The sequence below is a fragment of the Protopterus annectens genome, chromosome 10.part0, assembly GCF_019279795.1.
Source record: "Protopterus annectens isolate FY-2018-M chromosome 10.part0, PAN1.0, whole genome shotgun sequence".
Lineage (NCBI taxonomy): Eukaryota > Metazoa > Chordata > Ceratodontiformes > Protopteridae > Protopterus > Protopterus annectens.
In genome coordinates this window covers 145,902,432-145,926,829 of record NC_056744.1, presented here as the reverse complement: position 1 = coordinate 145,926,829, position 24,398 = coordinate 145,902,432, and the positions used below count along the sequence as shown (strand labels likewise).

Genomic DNA, 24,398 nt, shown 5'->3' with positions numbered 1-24,398 from the left:
ATCGCCACAGTAGAGACTACTGTCCACCTGGGTCCCCTCATCACACATTCTGTGTTAAGTAGACTACCACCTATGTGGTAGCTCATGGGTACAGAGTTTTTACCAAAGGGGATGACAATGCACTTTTTGGCATAGAGCTTGAGGCCATGGCTCTAACACCAGGCATCTGTCTCAGTGAGGCCCTTCTGTAGGATGTCCACATCATTTGGGGACTCTACTATGGCTCCTAATTTGCAGTCATCTGCGAACTTCGTTAGCCAGAGGCCTTCTGTGTTAGCCTGTACTTCACAGAAGTAGATACCAAACAGGAGAGGTCCCCAGGACTGAACCCTGTGGTACTCCACTTGTCACTGGTTTGATGTCAGATTTGGAGTCTACAACTTTTACAGTGTGGGTTCTGTCCGAGTCAGTTGGCAACCCATCTTGTGACGTAGGGTTTTATACCTAGTTTAGTGAGTTTAGCTTTAATTCCAGAATGGGGGATGGTGTAAAATCCTTGGCGAGGTCAAGATAGGCTGTATGAACCACCTTACCCTCATCGACTGCCTCAGAGAAGTCGATTAGGTTCAGGATGCATGATCTACCTTTCACAAACCCGAACTGGGTGGGGTCCAGAGTTTGGAGGTTACCAATGTCTTAGTTTATGAGTTCCATGATATCTGGCAGGGCTTAGTGGTAAATCACTTTGGCTATGGTGTGCAGGGTCCTGGGTTAGAGCCTTGCTGAGGCGGTTTATTTTTTTTCAATCTTAGCCTCACCTCAGGCTTTGCCCCTGCTGAATGGCGCACAGCGATGGTTATCCCACTCCACAAGGGGGGAGCCACCATGGACCCTGGGAACTACCGCCCCATTAGCCTGACGAGCCTGGTCTGCAAGGCCATGAAACGTGTCATCATGGAACTTATAAACAAAAACATTGGTAATCTCCAAACTCTGGACGTTCCATGGCCTTGTAGACTAAGCTCATCAGGCTAATAAGACGATAGTTCCCGGGATCAGTGGTGGCTCCCCCTTTGTGGAGTGGGATAACTGTTGCTGTGCGCCATTCATTGGGCACAAAGCCTGATGTGAGGCTATGATTGAACATGGTGCTTAGGTGGGGAGCCAGTTCGTTCTGAAGTTCATGTAAAACGCAGCCTGGTATGTTGTCCAGTCCCATGGATGCTGTGTTTTTGGTTTTAGAGAGTGCAGCTTTTACCTGTGTAGTTGTGATTACAGGGACTCTGCATTCTTCCTGTATAGATATGGGCCCTTTAGGGTGTGACAGGGTGGTAAAGTTAGCACTGAACCTATCTGCCAGAATATTGGCAACATCAGTTGGTTCTGTAATTTTCATGCAATTGTGCTGCAACTCAGAGCAGATCTGGGTGTTGCCATTGAGGTACTTGACATAGGTATAGAATGCTTTGTGGTTGTCTTTAGAATCAATGGCGATTTTATTTTCATAGCTAGCTTTGGATGCTCTTACAAGGGATCTCAGCTTCTTACTGAGGCTGACCAGGGAGCTCCACCACTCATGGGATTTTACTCTTTTGCAACAGTTTCTTCCTTCTGTTGTACAGTTTGTTTATGGCAGGGGACCACCAGATTGGCTTCCTTTTTTTGGAGGATAGCTTCTTGGTTCTAGTTGGGATAGCACGATCCATGCACTCATGTAAGTGCTTATAGAGTGCATTTGTGTAGGATTCAGCAGTTGTAACTGTATTGGCCATCTGCATGGGTGTCATGAAGTTACTCACTTCTGTCTTAAGCATGAAGTTGGCTATGGAGAAATTTTTTACCGTCGTTTCCTTAATGTGGGGTGGGAGCGGGATGTGGATATCTAGGGTGATTAGCTTATGGTCGGATCTGACCAACAAGGAGGTGACTTTGGGTGTGGAACACTGGTCATTCATGTTGGTAATGACTAGGTCTAGGATATTGCTGTTCTTGGTGGGGGGTGTGGATAAGTTGATCCAGGGCACTGGAATTTATGAATTCCAGAAAGCGTTGAGCAAAGGATTTGGTACATTAGTAGTTTTCCTAGTTAATGGTGGGGTAGTTGAAATCGCCCATTATTAGGGTGTTTGAACCCTAATATTTTCCAGTATATCAAGAAAAGAGGAGTGGGAATCCTGGGGCATGATGGGGGATCTGTAGCAAGCTACAATTTGGATTGCAGTTTTGCCCAGAGTTAGTTGCACTTGGATAACCTCGGATGCATTATGCTGACCAACTAGCCTGGCGGTGTGGATATCCTTAATGAATATGGGCACACCTCTGCCTTTGGTGTTCCGGTCCAGGTTATGTGACTGTGGCATGAGTTATAGCCTGGTAGTGCAGGTGTGCTCTTTGGAGCCTTGAACCAGGTCTCCGTTACTGCACAGGTATCGATGTTCTCCATTTTAAGGAGTGCCTTGAGTGAGTGCATTTTGAGATTTAGATTTCTAGCATAGAGTAGCATTACCCTCAGTTTTTGCTTGCCTGTTCCTGTTACATTTGAAACTTGTCTAAAAAAGGCACTATAGGGGCAGCAAGAGCCTTAGCCAGTATCCGGAATCGCATGGGCGACAGGTGCAGGCCATCTCTGGCAAAGCATCATGGTCTGTCGACCATGTCATTCCAGGCAGACAGATACTGAATCCCCTTAGAATGACACCAGAAGCTTAGCCAATTGTTGAAGTCAATCATTTTGTCCTTGTACTGCGGTGTCATTCTGGGTGATGGCAGAATGCTACTCAGGGCTAGGGTCATACCTCCCTGGGCTACAAGATCGGAGAGCTCTTCCATGTCTCTTTTCATGTAGTCCAGGGAGACATGTCTCAGGTCATTCACACCAGCATGGACAATGACAGAGTCATATTTGTACTTGGTTGTGGAGTGACCCGAGTGCATGGGTTATGTGGTAGATCCTGGCACCCGACAGGCAGCTGACAGTAACCTTCTCCTTGTTTAGCCTGGTAAGTGGGACATCAGTGTATCAGTGTGCTTGACTAGAGAGTCACCTATGACTAGTGTGTTGGATACACTGTTTTGCCCAAATATATATATATATATATATATATATATATATATATATATATATATATAATATCTGAATAAGTGAGTGGGATTTTCATGACAGCATCAAGGAAACATTTTCCTAACTTCTGTGTTTTTTTTTCTTAAGTTTTGGATTTTTCTTGGTATATTGATTGAGTTTCTTAGTATAGTTTATTTTTTATTTATTTTCCATTTGTTTACCAGGTTAGTCCGACTAGACACAAGATGACCGTTTTCAGCAGAGGCTGGGGGAGAAAAGCTCCAGATACGCAGTAAACAATTATAAAAAATAATAAAAATAAATTATACAAACCGCTATTTTGTACAAAGAGCACAGAAAATATAAAAGGAGTAAAATCAGAGTTTTACAATTAATGCAGCATACACAGTGGTTAGAATATTGAGAAACAATTAAACAAGATAATATACAACAAATATACAACTGCTTGAACATAAATTCAAAAAAGTTTCCATAGACAGGGTCAAACTAGAAATCATAACTATACTGATAAGATTTATATTGCATTTATCTTGTTTTAATGATGGTACGTGTGTATTGTACATGTCATATGTGCACAAATATCTGTATTGATCTATGTATTTACAGTATATTGACAAAGTACTGGGTCACATCAGAGGCTTGGGAGGTCATTGTTAAGAAACTAAGAACTGTTGTAAAGCTTGGCATTGAATACCATAAGTTCAGGTTATGCTACAAGAGAACTACGTAAAGATAACCATGTCAGCAGCCAGAATGCATTATAAACTGAATGTTTTACTGTGCACAATAAGAAAAGGACACATTGGCCCAAACTCTGGACTGATGTGTGTGCTTTTTTTTTTTTTTTTTTTTTTATTCCTGAGGAAATGCTATTCAGAAGTGGAGACACACATAGGGAACAGTTTTAGTGGCACACCAGGCTTTGATTTTTTTTTTATGTCTATTGTTATGCAAAGCTGACAAAACAGTTGAATCTACCCAAGCTGGAAATGTGAAACTGTAGCCTACTGGTGGGGAGATGAGAGGAGTAACTTGGCCAGGAATTGAAACTTGCAAAACTGCTCCTTGCGAAAAGTCTTTTTTATCTCATTAATTTGTTGACACTTTTGCAAGTTTCTTTCAGAGAATGTGCAGTACATCAATAGGAACAACATTTGTAAAACGCGGCACATACCAGTCAATGACACGAGCTGCAGACTCTCAAACTTGGCATTTTTTTTCAGGTGTTCCATTCTAAGTGAATGGAGGTCTAGTCTGACAACAAATGGTAGGGCTATTTGTTCTCACAGTCTGTGCATTATGGGACAGATTTAGCTTTCCAAAGGAATCACAATATCTGCCCCCATGAGGGCAGACAACAGTAAAAAAATAAATAAAATTAGGAATGAGCACTTATTTTGCTGCAGGCAGTTTTAGGAAGTGCAGTAAATCATGGCAAGATAAATATATGTTTTTTCATTGTTTGCCCGTAGTGGTCCTTTAAGCACAATCGCAGCAATTCTAAATGCCTCCTGCACCTGTTAGGTAGTGTTTGTCCTCTTTTTAAAATATTCTCACATTAAATCAAGTGCGTCTCCAATGAAAATGCTCTTGAAGAACCTAAAGTATTGCTTCATCTGAACCATATTCCAGGTAAGAAACGAGTTTACTGAAGCAGGTCAAGTACACCTTCCTTATCAATCAAATTACCACTCCAAGGAATATTCTTGTCAAAGGCTGCTTAAGTGCTGCAACATGCATCCTCTGCCATGATGCGTTCAGTGAACGCTCTAACAAAATTGCTGGGAACTGAACAAAATGCTAGGGAGGCAGATATCCCTTGGACAGGGGTCTGTCCATCTGGTATAAAACCAAAACCCCAGTCAGCTTAAGCTTCTTAAAAATGCTGCAGTCAATGTTCCTTACCCAAATTATTAGGATCTTTGGCAAGGGGAAAAGGTGTTCCTTACTACTGCACACCTTGGGCTGATCTACTCAAACCCAGAAGCGGACATTTGATGCACCAACAATTTCGATGGAGACCACAATCCCAGTGCCAGCCTCCCAAAGGGGCAGTAACTGTTGGGACTCAGATGAAATGAATACTGGAGGTAGATAAAACTTACTTCACTGGAGAAGTCCATGTGTGCAGACAAAACTCATGCCCCCCAGTTAAAACTTTCATGCATCTAAATTATTTAGTGGCATTTCATTTTATGCCTATCTAAACCATTAAAGGAAGGCTGGCCAGAACAGACAAATGTCACGTGGCCTAAAATCAGAATCTTTTTAAGTTCTTGAAAGGCCTTGGCAACATGGACTATAAAAGCAGCTCAGTGTTCACAATACGACATCTGCTGGCTTTCACCTAAGCAAAGAAGATACTGGTATGTGGTACAGCAGAATGATTTTCACAACACAAATGTCAATATCAATACAACACAAAAAAATTATAACACTAAACATTAGTAAAGGAGAGAAAAAAAATTGAAGTACTTTTAATGCAGTAACTAGCCTGGAAAACCGTTAAGGATCCCTGATCACAATTTTGGGGGTGGGGGGACTGAAAACAAGGTGGGGTGCTCTCCCTTTTCTAAAAAATCTACTCATTCTCTGCAAGAAGAGGATATGACCAAAACCCTGGAAATCAGGTCAGACAAATGTCCGCCTATTGCTAGTTCCCAAATGTTACGAGTGACAGTACAGCAATTATATGCATCATGGACATGTATACTTACTACAAAAAATAAAGTAAAATATCTGTGTTATGGGCAAGTATTCCATGTGTTTTACTCAACTACCAAAACAAGTGGTAAGGTCAAATGCATAGGGGATAAACAGAAAAGTCTAGCAAAATAGTCTCATTGGGGTCATATCTTATACCTCTTCTTTGGAGGCGACCTACTGGAAACATGCAAATGACCCATTAAGGACATGCAACTGTAAGAAGCTCTATGGCTTCTGAATGCAGTTACTTATTTATTTTGTTAAGTCTTTATTGATGCATAAAAACCAAACCCCAGTAGTTATAGGTATGTCAAGTTTTGCTCTTTTCATGGGATTGTCAGTGCAACCTAAGTGGACAGTTTTGCCACTTATGAGAAGCATTCATCTTGTGCAGCAGACAACCGAAACACTCAATTCAAAATGGTAGCAAAGAAGCCACACCTTTTGACCCAAAAAGTGAGACCATAAAGAGCACCTTGCTCAAAGGAGGACAATCCCATAACACTTTGAGCCCTAAAAGCACACAGGGGAAGAAAATATATTGCACAAATCAAACAGCAAAGAGATGTACAAAAGCCACAAAATCTGAGGAAATCTGGCTCCTCAGCCATCTGATATTCAGTGAACTGGAAGTTCTGTTTAACTGCCTGCTGTAAGACAGGAAGACTATTATTCACAAGCTGTGTAGTGAGTTTACATGACATCTATCCACTGCATACCATGTAGCATTTCTTCCAAGATAACACTGATCCAACAGTTAAGATGGAAACCTACTCAAAATACTACAAGCAGAATACTGCATACAAAACATTGTTTTCAAGCTATTTCATTGAGAAAGCTACATACCCATTCCGACAATCTATCCACACTGTCCAGAAAATATTTTACAGATTCACCCTAGAACACAAGAAATGAATACAATTTATCAGTTTAGTGCATACAGAAACAATACAGCCCATGTTCATGGGTACTGTGCTACACAACCAAACATACACCTGCTTTTACAATAAAACCTCTCTCGCCAGAGATTGGCACATAGATACACTGTTCCTTATGCAACACAAGAGTTAAGTTTGTCAGGATACTTAACCTAAATCATATTGTGGTATTTTGAACTTTGCTTACTATGTTATACAAAAAATTTTCACAATTTTAAATTTTAGTGGAAAGCCATTTCACATCACTAACCCACTCAAGTATACAGAGCTCAGTTTCCAGCCTTATGTTCAGGGTTTTCAGAAACGGGTTTTAATTCTTAAACCTGAAAGTACAGTTTTGTACCTACCATAAATGTAGATGTTCGAGGATCTACATTGCTGCAGTCATAACCTGTGGGGGTAGTCCACTGTCCTCGATCGGCCCGAATACCAAAGAGCTGTGCTGGCGTCGGTCATTGTCGCCTAGAGCTGACGTCAGTACGTCGTAGTACATAAGCGCAAGACCGACGCCATATCCTCAGTCTTTCTTGCCCCAGATGTCAGAAGGCCTAAGACTGAAAGGAGGCCAGAGCCAAAAAAGTAAAGGCCCAACAACTACCAGTGTGGAAATAGAGATAAACCTAATAAAAAACCCAGCCACCACCAACTATAGAGGGGAAGGAGGGAGGGATAATTGGACTGCAGCAATGTAGATCCTCGAACATCTACATTTATGGTAGGTACAAAACTGTACTATGTTCTTCGTCTCACATTGCTGCAGTCATAACCTGTGGGTAGAATCCCAAAGCAAAGGAAAAGGGAGGCTGGCAAACTAAATAGCATTAGGAGCTGCTAACATGCCCTGTAAAACTGCAGTGGCAAACCCAGCCCTGGACTTGGAAAAAAGAGGGAGATGGTAATGCTTAGTAAAAGTGTGTACTGAACTCCAAGTAGCTGCCTCCAAAATATCCTTAGTAGCTACACCCCTCAAAAAAGCAGTAGATGTGGCAGTAGCCCTAGTAGAATGAGGTCTGATCCCAGCAGGAACATCCTTCAAATGAGGAGAATAACAAAAAACAATACAATGACCAATCCACTTTGAAATAGTCTGCTTTGAAACAGCTTTCCCTTGCGAACTCAAAGCAAAAGAAACAAATAACTGTTGAGTCTGTCTGAACTCCTTAGTTCTGCTCAAACAGTAACGTAACTGCCTGTGGATATCCAAAGAATGCAAGACTTTTCCCCCCTTATTTTGGGGATCAGCATAAAAAGTAGGCAAATGAATAGACTGGTTCAAGGCCACATTAGAAATCACTTTAGGCATAAAAGTAGGGTTAGTTCGCAAAGAAACTCTATCCTTATGAAATATCAGAAAGGGTTCAACTGCCATGAGTGCCTGCAATTCAGATACCCTCCTAGCAGAAGTAATGGCCAACAAAAAAGCAGTCTTCCAAGACAAACTTCAATTCAGACGTAGCTGCAGGTTCAAAAGGAGGTAAAGTAAGCTTCTCCAAAACAAAATTGAGATCCCAGGAAGGAGTAGGAGCTCTACGTGGGGGTCTTATATTCTTTGCCCCTCTAAGAAATTGTTTGAACAAAGGATGAGAAAATAAAGGAGGGTCACAATCATAGTGAGCAGAAATGGCTGCAGCATGAACTTTCACAGAAGAGAAAGACAAACCCTTGTCCAGTAATTCAGTAAGATACTGTAGTGCAAAACTCAAATTAGGCACTGAAACATCAAAACCCTTTGCTGTGCTCCAAAGAAAAAATCTCTTCCATTTATCAGCATAAACTTTTCTAGTGCTAGGCCGCCTGGCTTCCAAAATGACATCTAAAACCTGTTGAGGAAGCGAAGACCCCACCGGCTCCCTCACAGAATACGCCAGGCTGTCAGATGCAGGGACTGCACCTGAACATTGAGAAAATGATTGTTTGACTGGGGCAACAAATGAGGAACCTGCGGCAGAAGCCAAGGAGGCTCCTGGATTAAACTCCTCAGCAGAGGATACCAATGCTGACGTGGCCAATCTGGTGCTATTAGAATCATGCAAGGCTTGTCCCGCCTGACTTTCAAGAGTACCCTGGGGAGAAGAGGCAGAGGAGGAAAAGCATAAACGTAAAGGTTGTTCCAACTGAAAGACAGAGCATCCACTTTCCAAGCATCTGGGTGGAACATCTTTGTGCAAAACTTTGGTAGTTGAAAATTCAGTGGAGAAGCGAACAGATCTATGTCTGGAGTTCCCCAAGCCACAGTCAATTGTTTGAAAACCTGAGGATCCAGTTTCCACTCGTGGGGATCCACAATTTGCCTGCTCAATACATCTGCTAGGGAGTTCTGAACTCCTGGCAGAAACCGTGTTTTAAGATTGATTTGCAAACTCAGAGCAGTCTCCCACAAAATCATTGCTTGCCTGCAAAGAGGGTAGGAATGGGTTCCCCCCTGCTTGTTGATGTACCACATGACTGTTGTGTTGTCTGTTTGAATCAACACCTGTCCCGGCTGAAGTAGGTCCTCGAAGGCCATCAAAGCAAATTGGACTGCTAACATCTCCTTCATGTTGATATGCAAATGTAGTAGTTTGGGAGGCCACACGTCTTGTATCCATTTCCCATTGAAGTGTGCTCCCCAAGCCAAGTCCGAGGCATCCGTCGTTAGGATCTGACTCGCCTCTGGTCGGGTCACAGAGAGTCCCTTGTTTAGTTGACATTCCTGAGCCCACCACAAGAATTCCTTCTGGATGCAAGGTATAATCCGAATGACAGTGTCCAAACCGTGGCAGTGTTGAGTCCACACACTTTTGAGATACCACTGTAGCTTCCTCATATGCAATTTGGCATTGGGAAGAACTAGAATGCAAGATGCCATGAACCCCAAGGCTTGAAGGACTGTCCTTGCAGTCAGCCTGGACATTACTGATAACTGCTGGAAGTATAGATGAAGAGTTCTTTGTTTGTCCGGGGTCAGAAATGCCATCTGAGAAGCTGTATTCAGTCTCACACCCAGAAAGCACATGTCCTGAGAGGGTACTAGACTGGACTTTATTTCGTTCACAGAATACCCTAGGCACCTTAAAACTGCCATTACATACTGGAGATGTTGAAGTAACTGGTCTTTCTTTTGAGCAAGAATCAGGCAATCATCCAGATAAGGATAAATTTGTATTCCTCTGTCTGAAAAAAGACATCACAGGAGCCAGAACTTTTGTGAATACCCTGGGCGCAGTAGATAAACCAAAGGGCAATGCAGAGAACTGATAGTGAGAAGTACCAGCCCGAAATCTCAGGAATCTCCTGCAGCTGGGCCTGATAGGGATGTGAAGATAGGCCTCTGAGATCCAGGGTTACCATCCAGTGATCCTTGCCCAGCAGAGGCAGAAGTTGTTGTAATGTTAACATCTTGAACTTTGGAATGTCTAGGTAGGTATTGAGAATGGACAAATCCAGAATTGGCCTCCAAGTGTTTCCTTTCTTTGGCACTAGGAATAGACGGAATAAAACCCTAGGCCTACTTCTGACGGAGGGACCGCCTGAATTGCCCCCATCTGTAAAAGTAAAGAAATTTGCTCCTGAGCCTCCATCCTTTGCTGAGGAGGCACATCCGGCATGCCTTTGAAAGGAGGAAGAGTGTGAAAATAAAACTTGTACCCGTGATTTATTATATCCAACACCCATTTGTCCTGGGTGACCAAATGCCAATTTTGTTGGAAAAGTCCCAACTTTCCTCCTAGAGGAGCTGCCAGTAGAGAAGGGTCTGGCAGCAGAAGATGCAGGTCATTGGGTCTGTTCACGAAAAGGCTGACCCCTGCCCTCACCAGAAGACTGTGCAGGAGAACTCCAAGTCCTAGGTCTCAAAGAACCCTGAGCGTGAGCTCTGCCTCTACCACGCCTAGACCTGCCCTTAGACTGAGTATCCGAAGAAGGAAAAGACCATCCTCTAGCAGGCCAATTCCTACTAAACTTGGGGGGGGGGGGGGGGCTGCACCTGCAAAAAATCTTTGACCGTCTGCATAGACTTAGCCTTATCTTCCATCTTTTTCAAAACAGATTCCACAGAGGGACCAAAAAGTACTTCAGATTGAAGAGGAGCATCCAAAATCCGAGCCTTAACATGCTCTGACAAATTTTGATCCTCAAGCCAGGCATGTCTGCGAATAACTGAACCTGTAGCAGCCACCCTGGATGCAGCCTGAAGAGCATCAAAACCACACTGCAAAGAATGCTTGCCCACTTGATCTGATGCATGAACCAACTCCTGGAGCTCCTTACACTCTATACCCTCAGATAAAGCATCCACCTTAGATTTCAATTGACCTAACAAAAAATTCTGATACTTCAGCATATGAAATTAGAAGTTATGTACCTACCATAACGTTCCATGTTAGTTGTCTTCTCTCGCCTTCTTTCTTGCTGGATGGGTTCGGAGCCGATCCTCGGCTCCGACTCGGCACTTGCTTTAGCTTGAGAACTCCTTTTACCAGCTCGAGGCAACCCTTTATCCCATGATGCAAGGCGGAACTACCTCAGATCTCGTTTGGTAGCTAACCTACCTTGCTAAGGACTAACCTAACATATTTAGGAAACCCAAGTTCATAATAAAGAGTCCTCTAATGAAAACACAGGAGGAAACAACCTGATAGGAACTCTTCAAGATCTGTCCAGGCCAGGGGGAAGGAGGGAGGGACGCAAGAAAGAAGGCGAGAGAAGACAACTAACATGGAACGTTATGGTAGGTACATAACTTCTAAATGTTAAGTTGTCAATCTCGCCTTCATTCTTGCTGGATGGGACCGCGTCCCTAGCACCTGTATCCTGGGTGGCTCAATGGAACAGACTCTTGAGAACTGTGGAACCAAAACTGGCCCTGTCTCTGGAGGCCAAGTCTAACTTGTAATGAGAGACAAAGGTATGAGGAGTGGCCCAAGTAGCTGCTGCACAAATGGTATCAATGGGTAGTCTATCCTGAAAGGCTACAGAAGTGGATAGACTCCTGGTTGAGTGTGCTTTAGGTTTAGAAGGTAGTTGGCTTGCCTCTGAGAGAGTACACATAGGAAATGGTGAAGACAACCATCTGGATAAGGTCACTTTAGACACTGGGAGACCTATCCTGTTTTCTGCATAGGAGACAAATAATTGGTCCGATTTCCTGAATTGTTTCGTTCTATGCAAATAGTACCTGAGCTGACGATGGACATCAAAAAAATGAAGCTTTTGTTCAGCTCTGTCAGAATAGTTTGGGAAAAAGACTGGTAGATCTATGGATTGATTAATATTGGTTTGAGACACAACTTTGGGGAGAAAGGACGGATTTGTTCTTAAGGATACCCTGTCCTTATGAAAAACCAAGTAAGGGGAACGGATGCAGAGAGCTTGAATCTCGGAAACCCTTCTTGCTGAAGTTACAGCCAGTAAAAATATAGTTTTCCAGGTCAATAATTTCAAAGAACATGAAGCAGACGGTTCGAAGGGAGGTAACATCAAGGATGCCAACATTAAATTTAGATCCCATTGCGGAGGAGGATGCTTTATCGGCGGCTTTAGGAGAACTCCTCCTCTAAGAAAGGCCTTGCATAATCTATGAGACATAATGTTATTATCATGCAAGCCAACATGATACTTAGAGATAGCAGCCAGTTGAACTTTAACTGTAGATGAAGAAGATCCTGACTGAAAATTCTCAGCCAGGAAATCTAAAACAGAATGCACAGGAGCAGTAAAGGGATCAATATTTCTGGAATTTGCCCAAATAGAAAAACGTCGCCACTTGCTAGCATAAACAGTTCTGGTGGACGACTTTAAAGAAGACACTAAGATGTCTCTGACAGAATCAGAGATCATCGGAAGCCTGGCTAGGGAAGGAAGTGGAGCAACCAAGCAGTGAGGCTGAGAGAATGAATGGCCCGGTGCTGTTGACCCGAATGGTGGATCAAGAGATCCGGAACTGGGTCCAGATGCCAGGGCTGCACCAGGAGGTGACGATGCAGAGACGGAAACCAAATTTGTCGAGGCCAGTAAGGGGCAATGAGAATCAACTTGGCCCTCAAAACGGTGGCTTTCTGAATGACTTGTGGAATCAAGGGAAAGGGAGGAAAAGCGTACGTCCCCGGGGCCAATCCTGGGTTAGAGAGTCTCTCAGGGGTTGGCCTGGTAGGGGAAAGAGGGTGAAAAAATCGGGGCACTTGTTGTTTTGAGGTGTAGCAAAAAGATCGCAACAAGGTGTGCCCCACTTCAGAAAAATCTGATCCACTACAGATTGATTGAGAGACCACTCGTGAGGCATCAGAATGGATCTGCTCAGCCTGTCCGCCAAGAGGTTGGACCTGCCGGGGATGTGCGTTGCTATCAGAAACCGATGAGAGGAGATTGCCCATTGCCAAAGTCTGAGAGCTTCTCGACACAACGGATAGGACCTGGTCCCGCCCTGCTTGTTGATGTACCAGACCACGGACATGTTGTCCGTTTGTACTGCAATAGTCCCCGTGGGAAGAAAGCCGTTGAGGGCTTGCAACGTTAAAAGCACCGCTCTCATCTCCAGGACATTGATGTGCAGATGGTATTCTATGGGTTGCCACATCCCGTGGACCATCCTGCCCTGATAATGCCCCCCCCACCCGATCAGAGAGGCATCCGTAGTAACTGTGGCAACTGGAGGAGGGAAAACAAAGGGTCGGCCCTGATGAAGAAGAGGGGAAGATATCCACCAGTTCAGATGAGTTCTGCGATTGTGTGACTAAGATTTCGTGCCTCATCGGAAGACTGTGGTACGACCACTGAGTGAATAACATCCACTGCAGAAGACGCATGTGGAAGCGAGCCAGTGGTAGAAGAACAATGGCCGCAGCCATAAGACCTAGAACTTTTAGTATCAATCTGGCTTTGACCTTGCTGCTCTGCAATAGAATCCGAACTAATTTTTGGATGTCCAGAATTCTTTGATCTGTTAGTCTGGCTAGCATTTTGACGGTGTTTAATTCTGCGCCTATAAAGGTGATAGATTGGCAAGGCCGCAGAGAATATTTTTCGAAATTTACTGAAATTCCCAAACTCCTGCAAAGCTGCAGAGTGTAGTCTCTGGTCTGAAGAAGCTGACACCTGGTGGTGGCGGAGAGGAGCCAGTCGTCCAAATAAGGAAACACCTGGAATCCTTGGCGTCTCAGATGAGCTGTGACCACTGCCATGCATTTGGTAAACACTCTGGGGGCTGAAGTGAGGCCAAAGGGCAGGGCTCTGAATTGGTAATGACTGGTCCCTAGCGAAAGCGGAGAAACCTTCTGGAGCGCCTGTGAATCTTTATGTGATAGTACGCGTCCTGAAGGTCTATAGAGCACATCCAGTTGTCCTTGCCCAGAAAGGGCAGAATGGACTGAAGCGTGACCATCCGGAATCTTGCCTTCTTGACAAATCTGTTTAGACTGCTCAGGTCTAATATTGGTCTCAATCTCCCGTCCTTTTGGGGACCAAAAGAATCTAGAGTAGATGCGGATCCTACTTGGTCTGCGGAACAGTCTGGGCGGCTCTTTTTCCTAGGAGCTTTGAAACCTGCTGTTATGCCAAAGCCCTTTGAGCGGGTGAGATGGCTGGAAGGGATGGTTGAGGTACGGGATACCTTTGAAGGGATTTTGTAACCCTCGGATATGATCGACTGTACCCACATATCTTGTGAGAGGGAATGCCAGGCTACTGGGTACAGCGAAATCCTTCCCCCGACTGCCTCCAAGGGTGGACAGTCGGGCAACACCTCAGGGGTGCTGAAAGGGCTTCTCAGGAAGAGACTCCCTGTTGCCCTGGTTCTGAGGACCCCCCCTGCCTCTAGGGCGTCTATTATTGTTACCCCTCTGCCTCTGGGGGTAAACTGACCACGTGTGTCCGGTGTAGCTCCTTGGGCTTTGCGGAACCACATCTTCCCTCCCTTCTGACCCTTGGGATATGGTCTAGAAGGGGTGGAAAAATGGACTCCAACGGCAGAAAGAGTTTTACCGTCCTGCTCACACCTGGTCAAGGTATCCTTCACCTGAGGTCCGAACAAAGAAGAACCATCAAAGGGGGTATTGGTGAAGGACGCCTTAAAGGGTCCAAAATTACAAAGCCGCATCCAGGCTTGGCGTCTAAGAGCCACTCCTGTGCCTGCGGCCCTGCTCGCTCCATCGGCCGCATAGGATATGAGCCGCATGGAGGAGTTGGATAAGGAATTCAGGATTGCTAGCTGTGAGGCAATCTTTTCTTGAGCCCCAGCAGCAGAAGGATCCTGGACCACTTCACCTAGTTCCTTGAGAATATCTCTTTGAAGCCTGGTGAAGTGACAAAGGTAGTTCAGCGAACGCGTAGCAAAGGTCGCTGAAGAAAACATCCGCTTTCCATACCTGTCCATGGTCCTAGAATCCTTGTTAGGAGGATGGACAGGTACTGAAGGATCCGCAAGTTCCTTCTTAGTGGCCGCCGCCACCACCATAGCATCCAGAGACGCCCTTGGAAAGAAACTGTCCGTAGGAGCCGTAATAAACTTGGATGGTCTCCTGGGGACAGGTTCCACAGAATCTGGAGCTGCCCATGCCTTTCGAGCCACTACCTGCATAAGTGGGTCGAAAGGCGGAGACACCCAGGAGGTGGAGGGTCGGGATCCAAAAGCCTCCAGGTATACCGACTCATCCTCGGAGGGATCAATGGATGGCCAATTCCCCGTCTGTTTGAGGAGCTCAAGGATGTCTGAAAAGGAGACATCCTCAGAGGGGGATCGTGGGGAACCCTCCGACTCATCTAAGTCGGTATCATATGTAGTAGACTCAGGGGAGTCTGTGTTTCCTCTTACACGTCCTCTTCTGAGGGGGTTCACCTGTAGGATCAGGAGAAACTTCGGAAGAGGAGGAAATTCCCAATGGCGAAACCTGGGGCGATGGATCCCTGGGCCTGAGAGCAAGAGGCTGGCAAGAGGTGTCTACAGGCACCGAAGAGGGAGGAGCTAGAGGGATGGACCGTTGACCTGGCTCAGGAGCCAGGACACTCATCACCTCAAAGGCTCCCCTCCCCGGGAGACCGGAATATCCCCGTTCCGAGGAAACAGGAATTCCCGGATCCACTGAGAGGAAGGCTCGAGGCCGATGTCGGTGCCGAGCTTACCAAAGCGAAGCCCGAGAGGGAGGCGGGGTCGGACAAGGGTCCGATGCCACTAGCCCCTCGGAGCCGACCAGGAAACTCGGCGACGGATCCCTCAAGGAAGGTCTCAAGGAGGAGATCGGGCGAAGGCAGCGGAGCCGAAGGATGTATCTGCTCCGGCGCCGAAACAGTCGCTGTCCCGAGAAGCTCTGGCTCCGAACTCTGGTGGGGAGTCGGAGGAGGAAGTTCAAGGGGTGAAGCAATAGCCGAAGTCTGCTGAGACTGGCTATAGAGCATTTGGGCCAGTGCCTGCGACTTTAACAGCCTGCTTACCACCCTCTCTAAGTCGTGGTCAGACAGCCTGGAAGATCTTGAAGATCGGCTCCGATGGCTCCGCTCCGACAAAAGAGGAGACCCCGGAGCCGAGTGGATACTCTCCAACGAAGGGGACCGAGATCTCTTTCGGGACGAAGTCATCGGAGCCGTAGTCCCCTGAATTCCAGATGGAGCCGAAGGTTTCTCGGCTCCGATGCTGGATAAGGTGTCTGCTCCAGCCGGAGCCGACCAAGGCAACAGTAGATTGGGTGTCGGAACCGATCGGTGCCGAGCCCACTACTTTAGAAGCAGAAAGATCGGCTCCAGCCGGAGCCGGAGCCACCGGAGGAGGCTTAGACACTGTAGCCTGAACCTTCGGAGGCTTAGAAGGTTTACTGGACCCTGTTTTAGAGGGAGAACCTTCTGGCTTAAGCAAGCCACGGAGGATCAATTTATTCCTCCTTTCCTGCAGGACTCTCTGGCTAAAAGAATGACACAAAGCACAGGAGTCCTGCAGGTGCAAAGGCCCCAGGCAGTAAACACAAGAAGTGTGACCGTCTGTCAGAGACATTTTCTGACAGCACGAGTCACACTTCTTGACGCCTGAGACCTTGCCTTCCTTAGACATAGTCCTAGAGGAAGAAAGTCACACACACCCCAACAATCACACAATTAATCCCCAAACACAAACACACAGGTAGGGATTAAGCAAGGGGGTCTAGGCCCAACTGAAAACTCTTTTAGAATTATAAAGGAATTTAAAAGTTTTTAACTATAAGGGAAATAGGGTGGGCTGTAGAAACACTACACACTATAAAAAGGGGAATAAGGGAGAAATAAATCCCTGACTAAGCTTTCTGAAAATATCAACTTACCTCTGCTGGCAAAAAGGAGACCTCTTTCGCTAAGCGGCAAACGAGATCTGAGGTAGTTCCGCCTTGCATCATGGGATATAGGGTTACCTCGAGCTGGTAAAAGGAGTTCTCAAGCTAAAGCAAGTGCCGAGTCGGAGCCGAGGATCGGCTCCGAACCCATCCAGCAAGAATGAAGGCGAGATTGACAACTTAACATTTGGCAATTCAAAGCCCTCATAGCTAACGTAGAGGAGGTGTACACTTTCCCCCCCATCTATCTAAAGCTCTAGCATCTTTATCCAAAGGAACTGGATTCTTAGCCACAGAAGCCCTAATACCCTTCGGACCTTGAGTAATGGTTTCCGGATCAGCTCTAGGGCTCTTGTACAAATACTTATGTGCTTCAGGAACTCTATATCTGCCTGGCTTAACCGGGGCAAGAGGTAAAGAATCAGGATGAAGGGAAGATTCAGAAAAAACATCCTGAACAACTTCTAAGACAGGAGGAATAGCCAAGGGCCTATGGTGAGGCAGAAACAAAAATTCCCTGAGCCGTTTCCGAGAATCTGAAAAATCCTGACCTTCCCACTTGAAATGCTCCCTCATGGAATGTAAAGTCTCAGAAAAAGAAAAATCCTCTGGAGGAGAAGCAGAAGGACAGGAGTCCTCTGCATCCGAATCCAAATAAGAAGGGAATTCCTGAATTTCTTCAGCTGAGGAATCAGAGTAGTCTGAGGAATGATCCATCCCCTCTGCCTCCACCCTAGGCCTCTTCTCTGGGGGGGGCATAGAACCCCTGATCAAAGTAATCAAGTCCTCAGCCATTTTTAACATATGCTTCTTAGGAACAGGGGCTGGAGAGCTAGAACTATGACCCAGGCCAACATGACCAGTTTTGGCCTTAGCATGGCCTTTAGCCACTGAAGTAGAAGGCCTAATGACCTTCTGTAAAGATGGAACTACAGACACCTGAGAAGCACCTTCAGCCGGGCCTACCTCCTGAGAGGATAACTCCTGTAAAAGTAAAGGTTCCCCATGGAATTCAGCCGAATCCCTGGCTGGATCCACAGGTCCAACCGGAGGCTCCGTAGAACCGGCGTCCGTAACGGACGACTCATCCGGTTTTGACTTCAAAGTTTTATCTTTTCGCTTTTTAGCGGTAGCGGGCGGAGGATCCGACGGCATGTTATAATTACACCTTTTCCCAAAAACAAGCCTGGCACAGTCTAATCTCCGTTTAATGGTGCGCTTGTTAAATCTAGCACAAAAGCGACACCCGACCACATCGTGCTCAGGCCCTAAGCAGGGAATACACAAAGAATGAAAAACCTTATGAGGTATCTGTTTCCCACAAGAAATGCAATTAACTTTTTCTGACATCCGGATAACTGAGGCAAGAAAAAACAAAGGTTTCCCCAACGGGTTACTTAGCCCAACTTGGTCTCCGGTCTGAAATTCGATAAATGAAAATTTCAGAACGCCGAACGGCACTTGCAAACGCTGCTTCTGCTTCGGACCACGCGGCAAGAAAGACTGAGGATATGGCGTCGGTCTTGCGCTTATGTACTACGACATACTGACATAAGCTCTAGGCGACAATGACAGACGACAGCACAGCTCTTTGGTATTCGGGCCGATCGAGGACAGCGGACTACCCCCCCACAGGTTATGACTGCAGCAATGTGAGACGAAGAACATCAGAAAAGTCACTTGTAAAGATGGACGGACAGTTCTTAAAATCATAAGACGCTTAGCATAAAATCATACCTGCTAGTCATGCCAGCTGTGATGGCTGTTGAGATTCCTCTTTCTGGTATCCCCAAGGTAGCACAACTCTAATAATCTCAGCTACTATCCAAATTGCAATGGCACACACTAAGCTACAGGGGCGCAACCAGCCCCACACTACCCATTTTTACCTTCTTGATCTCAAACAAGTTCACCTGAAATACAAAGAAATATTAAACTACTTACTTGCCTTACCTCCAGGAAAGTCCATCTATTGAAGTAGGGAGACGCCATCAACACAAAAGGTGAAAGGACAAGACAGTGTACTCACCTTAACGATAGAATTGTGTTGTCAGTTTCTGTCCTCGCCTTAATGGATGGGTCTCAGATCTGACCTCTGATCAGGCCAAGGCCAGTTTCAAGCTTCTGATCTGGTGGGTCAGGTACCTCCCCCTTCCCACAATCCCTGTGAATAGAACAAGCTACCTCAGAGTTTGGTTGCCCCAAAAAAGCAATGTAAATTACAAATTATATATCTAAGCTACCTGAAAGAGTGGGCGACTTAAATAGTCGTAACCTGTATGAGGAAAGAGGCAAACAGACTGTGCCTCCAGTAGCCACAGCCAAGTCAGTTTGGTCCATCTCAGTATGAAATTAAATTAACAGACTATACTGCCACAAGGATCAAAATAAGGCGGCAGAAAGTGGGAGGGAAGTTTGAGGAAAGTATGGAAAATAATTATTGTTATAGTAAATACATAACTTTCACATCGGATGTTTTTTTCCAATCATTCTTCAATGGATGTGACAGAGACCCCAACTTTTAAACTTGAGAGGCTTCATGGAAGGATAATCTGGAGCACAGCTATACCAAAAGAATCTGTAGATCTGGATTGCACATACAATTTGCAATAGCAGATGAAGGTATGAACCTTAGACCAAGCAGCTGCAGAAAGTACAGTTGTGTACACTTACCATAAATGTAGATGTTTGAGTGTATTCACTGTTGCAGTCATTACATTTGGGTTATTTGCTTGCAGGTAGCCCTCAGCCGGCTTTGATTATCAAAGTCTTGGGGTCCTGCATCAGTTGCTATCTCTTCTGCCAATGAGTTTAGCTTGCCTGGTAGTAACTGAGCCTGTAGGTGCACTTGGTAGCTCAAGGCCATGTTCCACAGAGCCATGGCTAGTCTGCAGAGGGGATATGAGTGGGTTCCCTCCTGCTTGTTTATGTACCACATAACAGGGGTGGTGTCGGTTTTTACCAATAATTGTCGTGGAAGGATGTGGTCCTTGAAGGCCGAGAGCATTCTGTACAGCTAACATTCTTTTTTGATTGATATGCAGGTGTATTTGACTCTGGTCCCATTTGCCCTGAATGCACTGCCTTGCCAAGAGAGTCCCCCCATGCACAGTCTAATGCGTATGTTAGGGTTTGGGCGGCAGGGGGTAGAGTGAATGGCAGTCCATTGAAGTAGCAGGCCTCTGCCCACCAAAGGAATTCTGTCTTTATACAAGGGATGATAGGAATCACCGATTCCAGGTCCTGAGAAAGTTGACACCATAGCTTTTTAGATACCATTGTAGTTTCCTCATATGCCGTCTGCATATGGAATTAGTAGGATGCAGGGGGCCATGAACCCCAGAGCTTACAGTATTTTCCTTGTAATTTAACTGGGTCTGTGGCCAGTAATTTGAAGTAGGCTGTCAGATAAACTTGCTTCTCTGGTGTGAGGTATGCTATCTGGGAAGCTGTGTTTAAGCTTGCTCCCAGGAATACAATTTGTTGGCAGGGTACAAGATGAGATTTCTTTTCGTTTATGATGTACCCCAGTGAGGTTAGCAGTTTCTTTACAAATGCCATATTTCATAGTATGTCCTGGCTTTCTGCCTGAATTAGACAATCGTCCAGGTAAGGGTATATTTGAATATTTCTTTGCCTGCAAAATGCAATGACTGGAGCTAGGCATTTTCTGAATACCCTGGACACAGTAGATAAGCCAAACGGCAATGCAGAGAAAGTACAGTTTTGTACCTACCATAAATGTAGACGTTCGAGTGCTAATACAGCTGCAGTAATCACAGATGGGTTCTCTGCCGTCAGGCGGGTCCTCGGTCGGCCGAATCCCAAAGTCTAGGTTCAGCGTCGGTTGCTGTCGCCTTCTTTCCTGACGTCAGTGCGACAGGGATATACAAGACACAGCCGACGCCATTTTCTTCAGTCTTTCTTGCCCCAGATGTCAGGTGCCCCCAGAAGGAAGGCAATACATAAATTATATATATAATCATGCAATGCAATATAATCAATAATCAGTAGTTGCAAGCAAATACACCATAGAAGGATAACCCAATCAGGTTGTATGAGGAGGTGTTAGCCACTAGGCCTTTACCAAGAGGGGAAGGAGGGAGGGAAACCTGTACTGCAGCTGTATTAGCACTCGAACATCTACATTTATGGTAGGTACAAAACTGTACTATGTTCATCGTGCATACAGCTGCAGTAATCACAGATGGGTAGAATCCCAAAGCTACGCACAGGGTGGTAGGCACTAGGTGGAACTGGAAGAGCCAGAATGCCCTGCAACACAGCAGTGGCAAAGCCTGCTCTAGTTTTGGAGTATAAAGGCAGGTGGTAGTGTTTTGTGAAGGTATGCACAGAACTCCAAGTGGCTGCCTCCAAAATATCTTTGGTAGGGACTCCTCTGAGGAAGGCTGTAGAGGTAGCTGTGGCCCTTGTGGAGTGGGATCTGATGCCTGTAGGAACAGATTTGCCATGAAAGGAGTAGCAAAACCGTATGCAGTGGCCTATCCAGTTTGAAATTATCTGTTTGGAAATTGGCTTCCCTTGAGCTCCTACAGCATAGGGCACAAAGAGTTGTTCTGATTTCCTGAAAGGCTTTGTTCTGTCCAAATAGTAACGTAGCTGTCTATGGATGTCTAAGGAATGTAGCAGCCTTTCCCCTTTGTTTTGAGGATTGGGGTAAAAGGTAGGTAAGTGTATGGCCTGATTTAAAGCTACCCTGGATACTACCTTAGGCACAAATGACGGGTTGGTTCGTTGGGAAACCCTGTACTGATGGAAGATGAGAAAGGGCTGCAGCCATGAGGGCTTGTAGTTCCGAAACCCTACGAGCTGAGGTAATGGCCAGAAGGAAAGCTGTTTTCCAGGACAAATATTGCAAATCTGTTGAGGCAGCTGGTTCAAAGGGGGCAATGTTAATTTTTCTAGAATGCAATTAAGATCCCAGGCTGGTATTGGTTGTTTCCTTGGAGGTCTTATATTCTTAGCCCCTCTGAGGAACTGTCTTAAGAGTGGGTGAGAGAATAAGGGTGGATCAGTGTTGTATTCTGCAGAAATGGCTGAGGCATGAATTTTGATGGAGGAAAATGAAAGTCCACTGTTCAACAGCTCAGCTAGATACTGTAATGTCGGAGGCAAATTCAGTTTTCTAGGATCCTGGCCTTTTTTCTCATTCCAAGCGTAAAACCGTTTCCATTTTGCGGAGTAAGCCTTTCTAGTAGATGGCCTTCTGGCCTCCAAAATGACATCCTGTACCTCTTTGGAGAGTAGGGTCTGTTTGTGGTGTTAAGGAATTTTCCATGCAGCCAGATTGAGTGTTTTCAGCTGACTGTGAAGAGTTTTGTAGCTGTGCTGAGTCAGTAGAAGAGGCATTAGAGGTAGGGTCCAGGGAGGAGTATGTGTTAGGCTCCTCAGGAGTGGGTACCAGTGTTGTCTTGGCCAATCTGGAGCAATCAGTATCATCTCCGGTCTGTCTGCTCTTGCTTTCAAGAGCACCTTGGGCAGAAGAGGCAAAGGTGGGAAGGCGTAAACTGTCCGTGCTGCCCAACTGAAAGAAAGGGCGTCCACTCTCCAGGCCTTCGGATGGAAGGTCCTTGAGCAGAACTTTTCAATTGGCGATTCCTGTGGGAGGCAAAGAGATCCATGTCTGGCCTTCCCCACACTTGGATTAACTTTGTAAACCCTTGAGGATGCAACTTCCATTCGTGTGGGTCTGTCATATTTCTGCTTAGATTGTCTGCCAGCGTGTTTTCCAATCCTGGCAGGTACTGTGCTTGAAGTTCGATTTGCCATTCCAGAGCCAAGTTCCAAAGTGACATGGCTAGCCTGCACAGGGGGTATGAATGTGTTCCTCCTTGTTGGTTTATGTACCACATTACTGTGGTGTTGTCTCTTCTTATCAATAATTGTAGCAGCAGAGACCAGAAAAGACTACCTTTCCAGATTTTAAGTATTTTTCTTGGCTTTTTCGACCACTGTTTTTGCTTATTTTATCGAAGTTTGAACTGTTTTTACTGTTTTTATAAGCTCAAACTGTTTACTGCACTTGCTAGTTTAAGTTTTGCCTAAAAGTTAAACTACAGGCTAATACACTCAAGTGTACTAGCTTTTGATAGCAATTAGTCGAAAAGTATAGCATTTATTGTGTTTTCTGCCTTTCTGTAAAAAAAAAAAAAATATCCTTATTTTCCATACTTTCCTAGCTAGTGTTCCAGAGACCAGATTTTGCTGATCCCTGGGCTTTGTCTTGGTTCCTGTGTTTCTCCATTTTCCTTGTTTGGTCAGGGGGAAGTTTCTTTACTCACCAGTGAGAGTGGGGAGTACTGAGCTGCCTGTTTGTCCTCAGTGGAGTGGTTTAAGGCAGTAACTTGTAGTTTATTGGCCATTGTGGGTAATTTCCTGTCTTTTCCAGCCCCATGCTATTTAGCGCGGAGTTGCCACAAGAGCAGCAGCGGTTAATCAAGGTTAAACTATTCGGGCTACCTAAAGTCCACTCTTCAAATTTTCCCTTAGAACATCTCTTCCTAAGCTGTACTGATAATCTAACTACCCTATCCTATACCTATAAAGCCTTGATCTACTTGATTCATAAGTGACTATTCTCTATCCGGATAGCCTAGCACTTGCACCCAAAGTACTCTTTACTCTGATATAGCACTTTTTATTATACATAGCACCCTACCAGCCTAATACCCCTTTTCGATCATCCACACCCCTTGAACTCTTCTCAAACCCATCTACACAAAGTTCTTAACTTTTCCTTCTAGCATGTCGCGGGGTCAGTTGCTAGTGTCATCTCCTGCTCAGCTGATGAATCTGGGAATATTAAGGCAATGTTACAGTTGCCTCATGTACACAGACAACCCTCTCCTTCTCCCACAAAACACAAACACATGCGAGAGATGCAAATATATAGCCAAACTGGAGGCTGAGCTCTCTCATCATAGGACTGGCAAGACCAGACAGGAGGAGAAGGTAACCACACACACCTCAAACCCAGTCTCACATAGCACTAGCACAACCTCATATCACACACACACAACCTCATATCACACACACAAACACATAAAAACATACTCTGAGGCTCTGACCAAAAATCTACCAAAACAGCAGAGGCCACTGAAGCAGACACCCAAACAACTACCACCACAGACCAAGACACATGCAACACATAGACCACAAAGTCAGTGTGCCAAACAGCCACAGCCCTTAAGGCCAAACACAATGCCAGATACTCTTGTCATAGGTGACTCCATAGTCAGACACACTGACGTCCCACTCACCAGATTGAGCAAGGAGAAGGTCACAGTAAGCTGCCTGTCGGGCACTAGAATCCGCCACATAACGCAAGCACTCAGGTCACTCGACAGCAGGTACAAGTATGACTCAGTCATTGTCCATGCTGGTGTGAACGACCTGAGACGCACCTCCCCGGACTACATGAAAAGGGACATAGAGGAGCTCTCT

The 24,398-nt window shown here is 45.4% G+C and overlaps 1 protein-coding gene across 1 annotated transcript in view; it reads right to left on the bottom strand.

Moving 5' to 3' along the window:
* Nucleotides 1-24,398, bottom strand: part of GNA13 (G protein subunit alpha 13) — a 562,986-nt gene that overhangs the window by 301,317 nt on the left and 237,271 nt on the right. Inside the window, exon 2 of the mRNA XM_044085113.1 lies at nucleotides 6,575-6,625. Within this exon, the coding sequence (XP_043941048.1) occupies nucleotides 6,575-6,625 (51 nt within the window). The remainder of the gene's footprint in view (nucleotides 1-6,574; nucleotides 6,626-24,398) is intronic.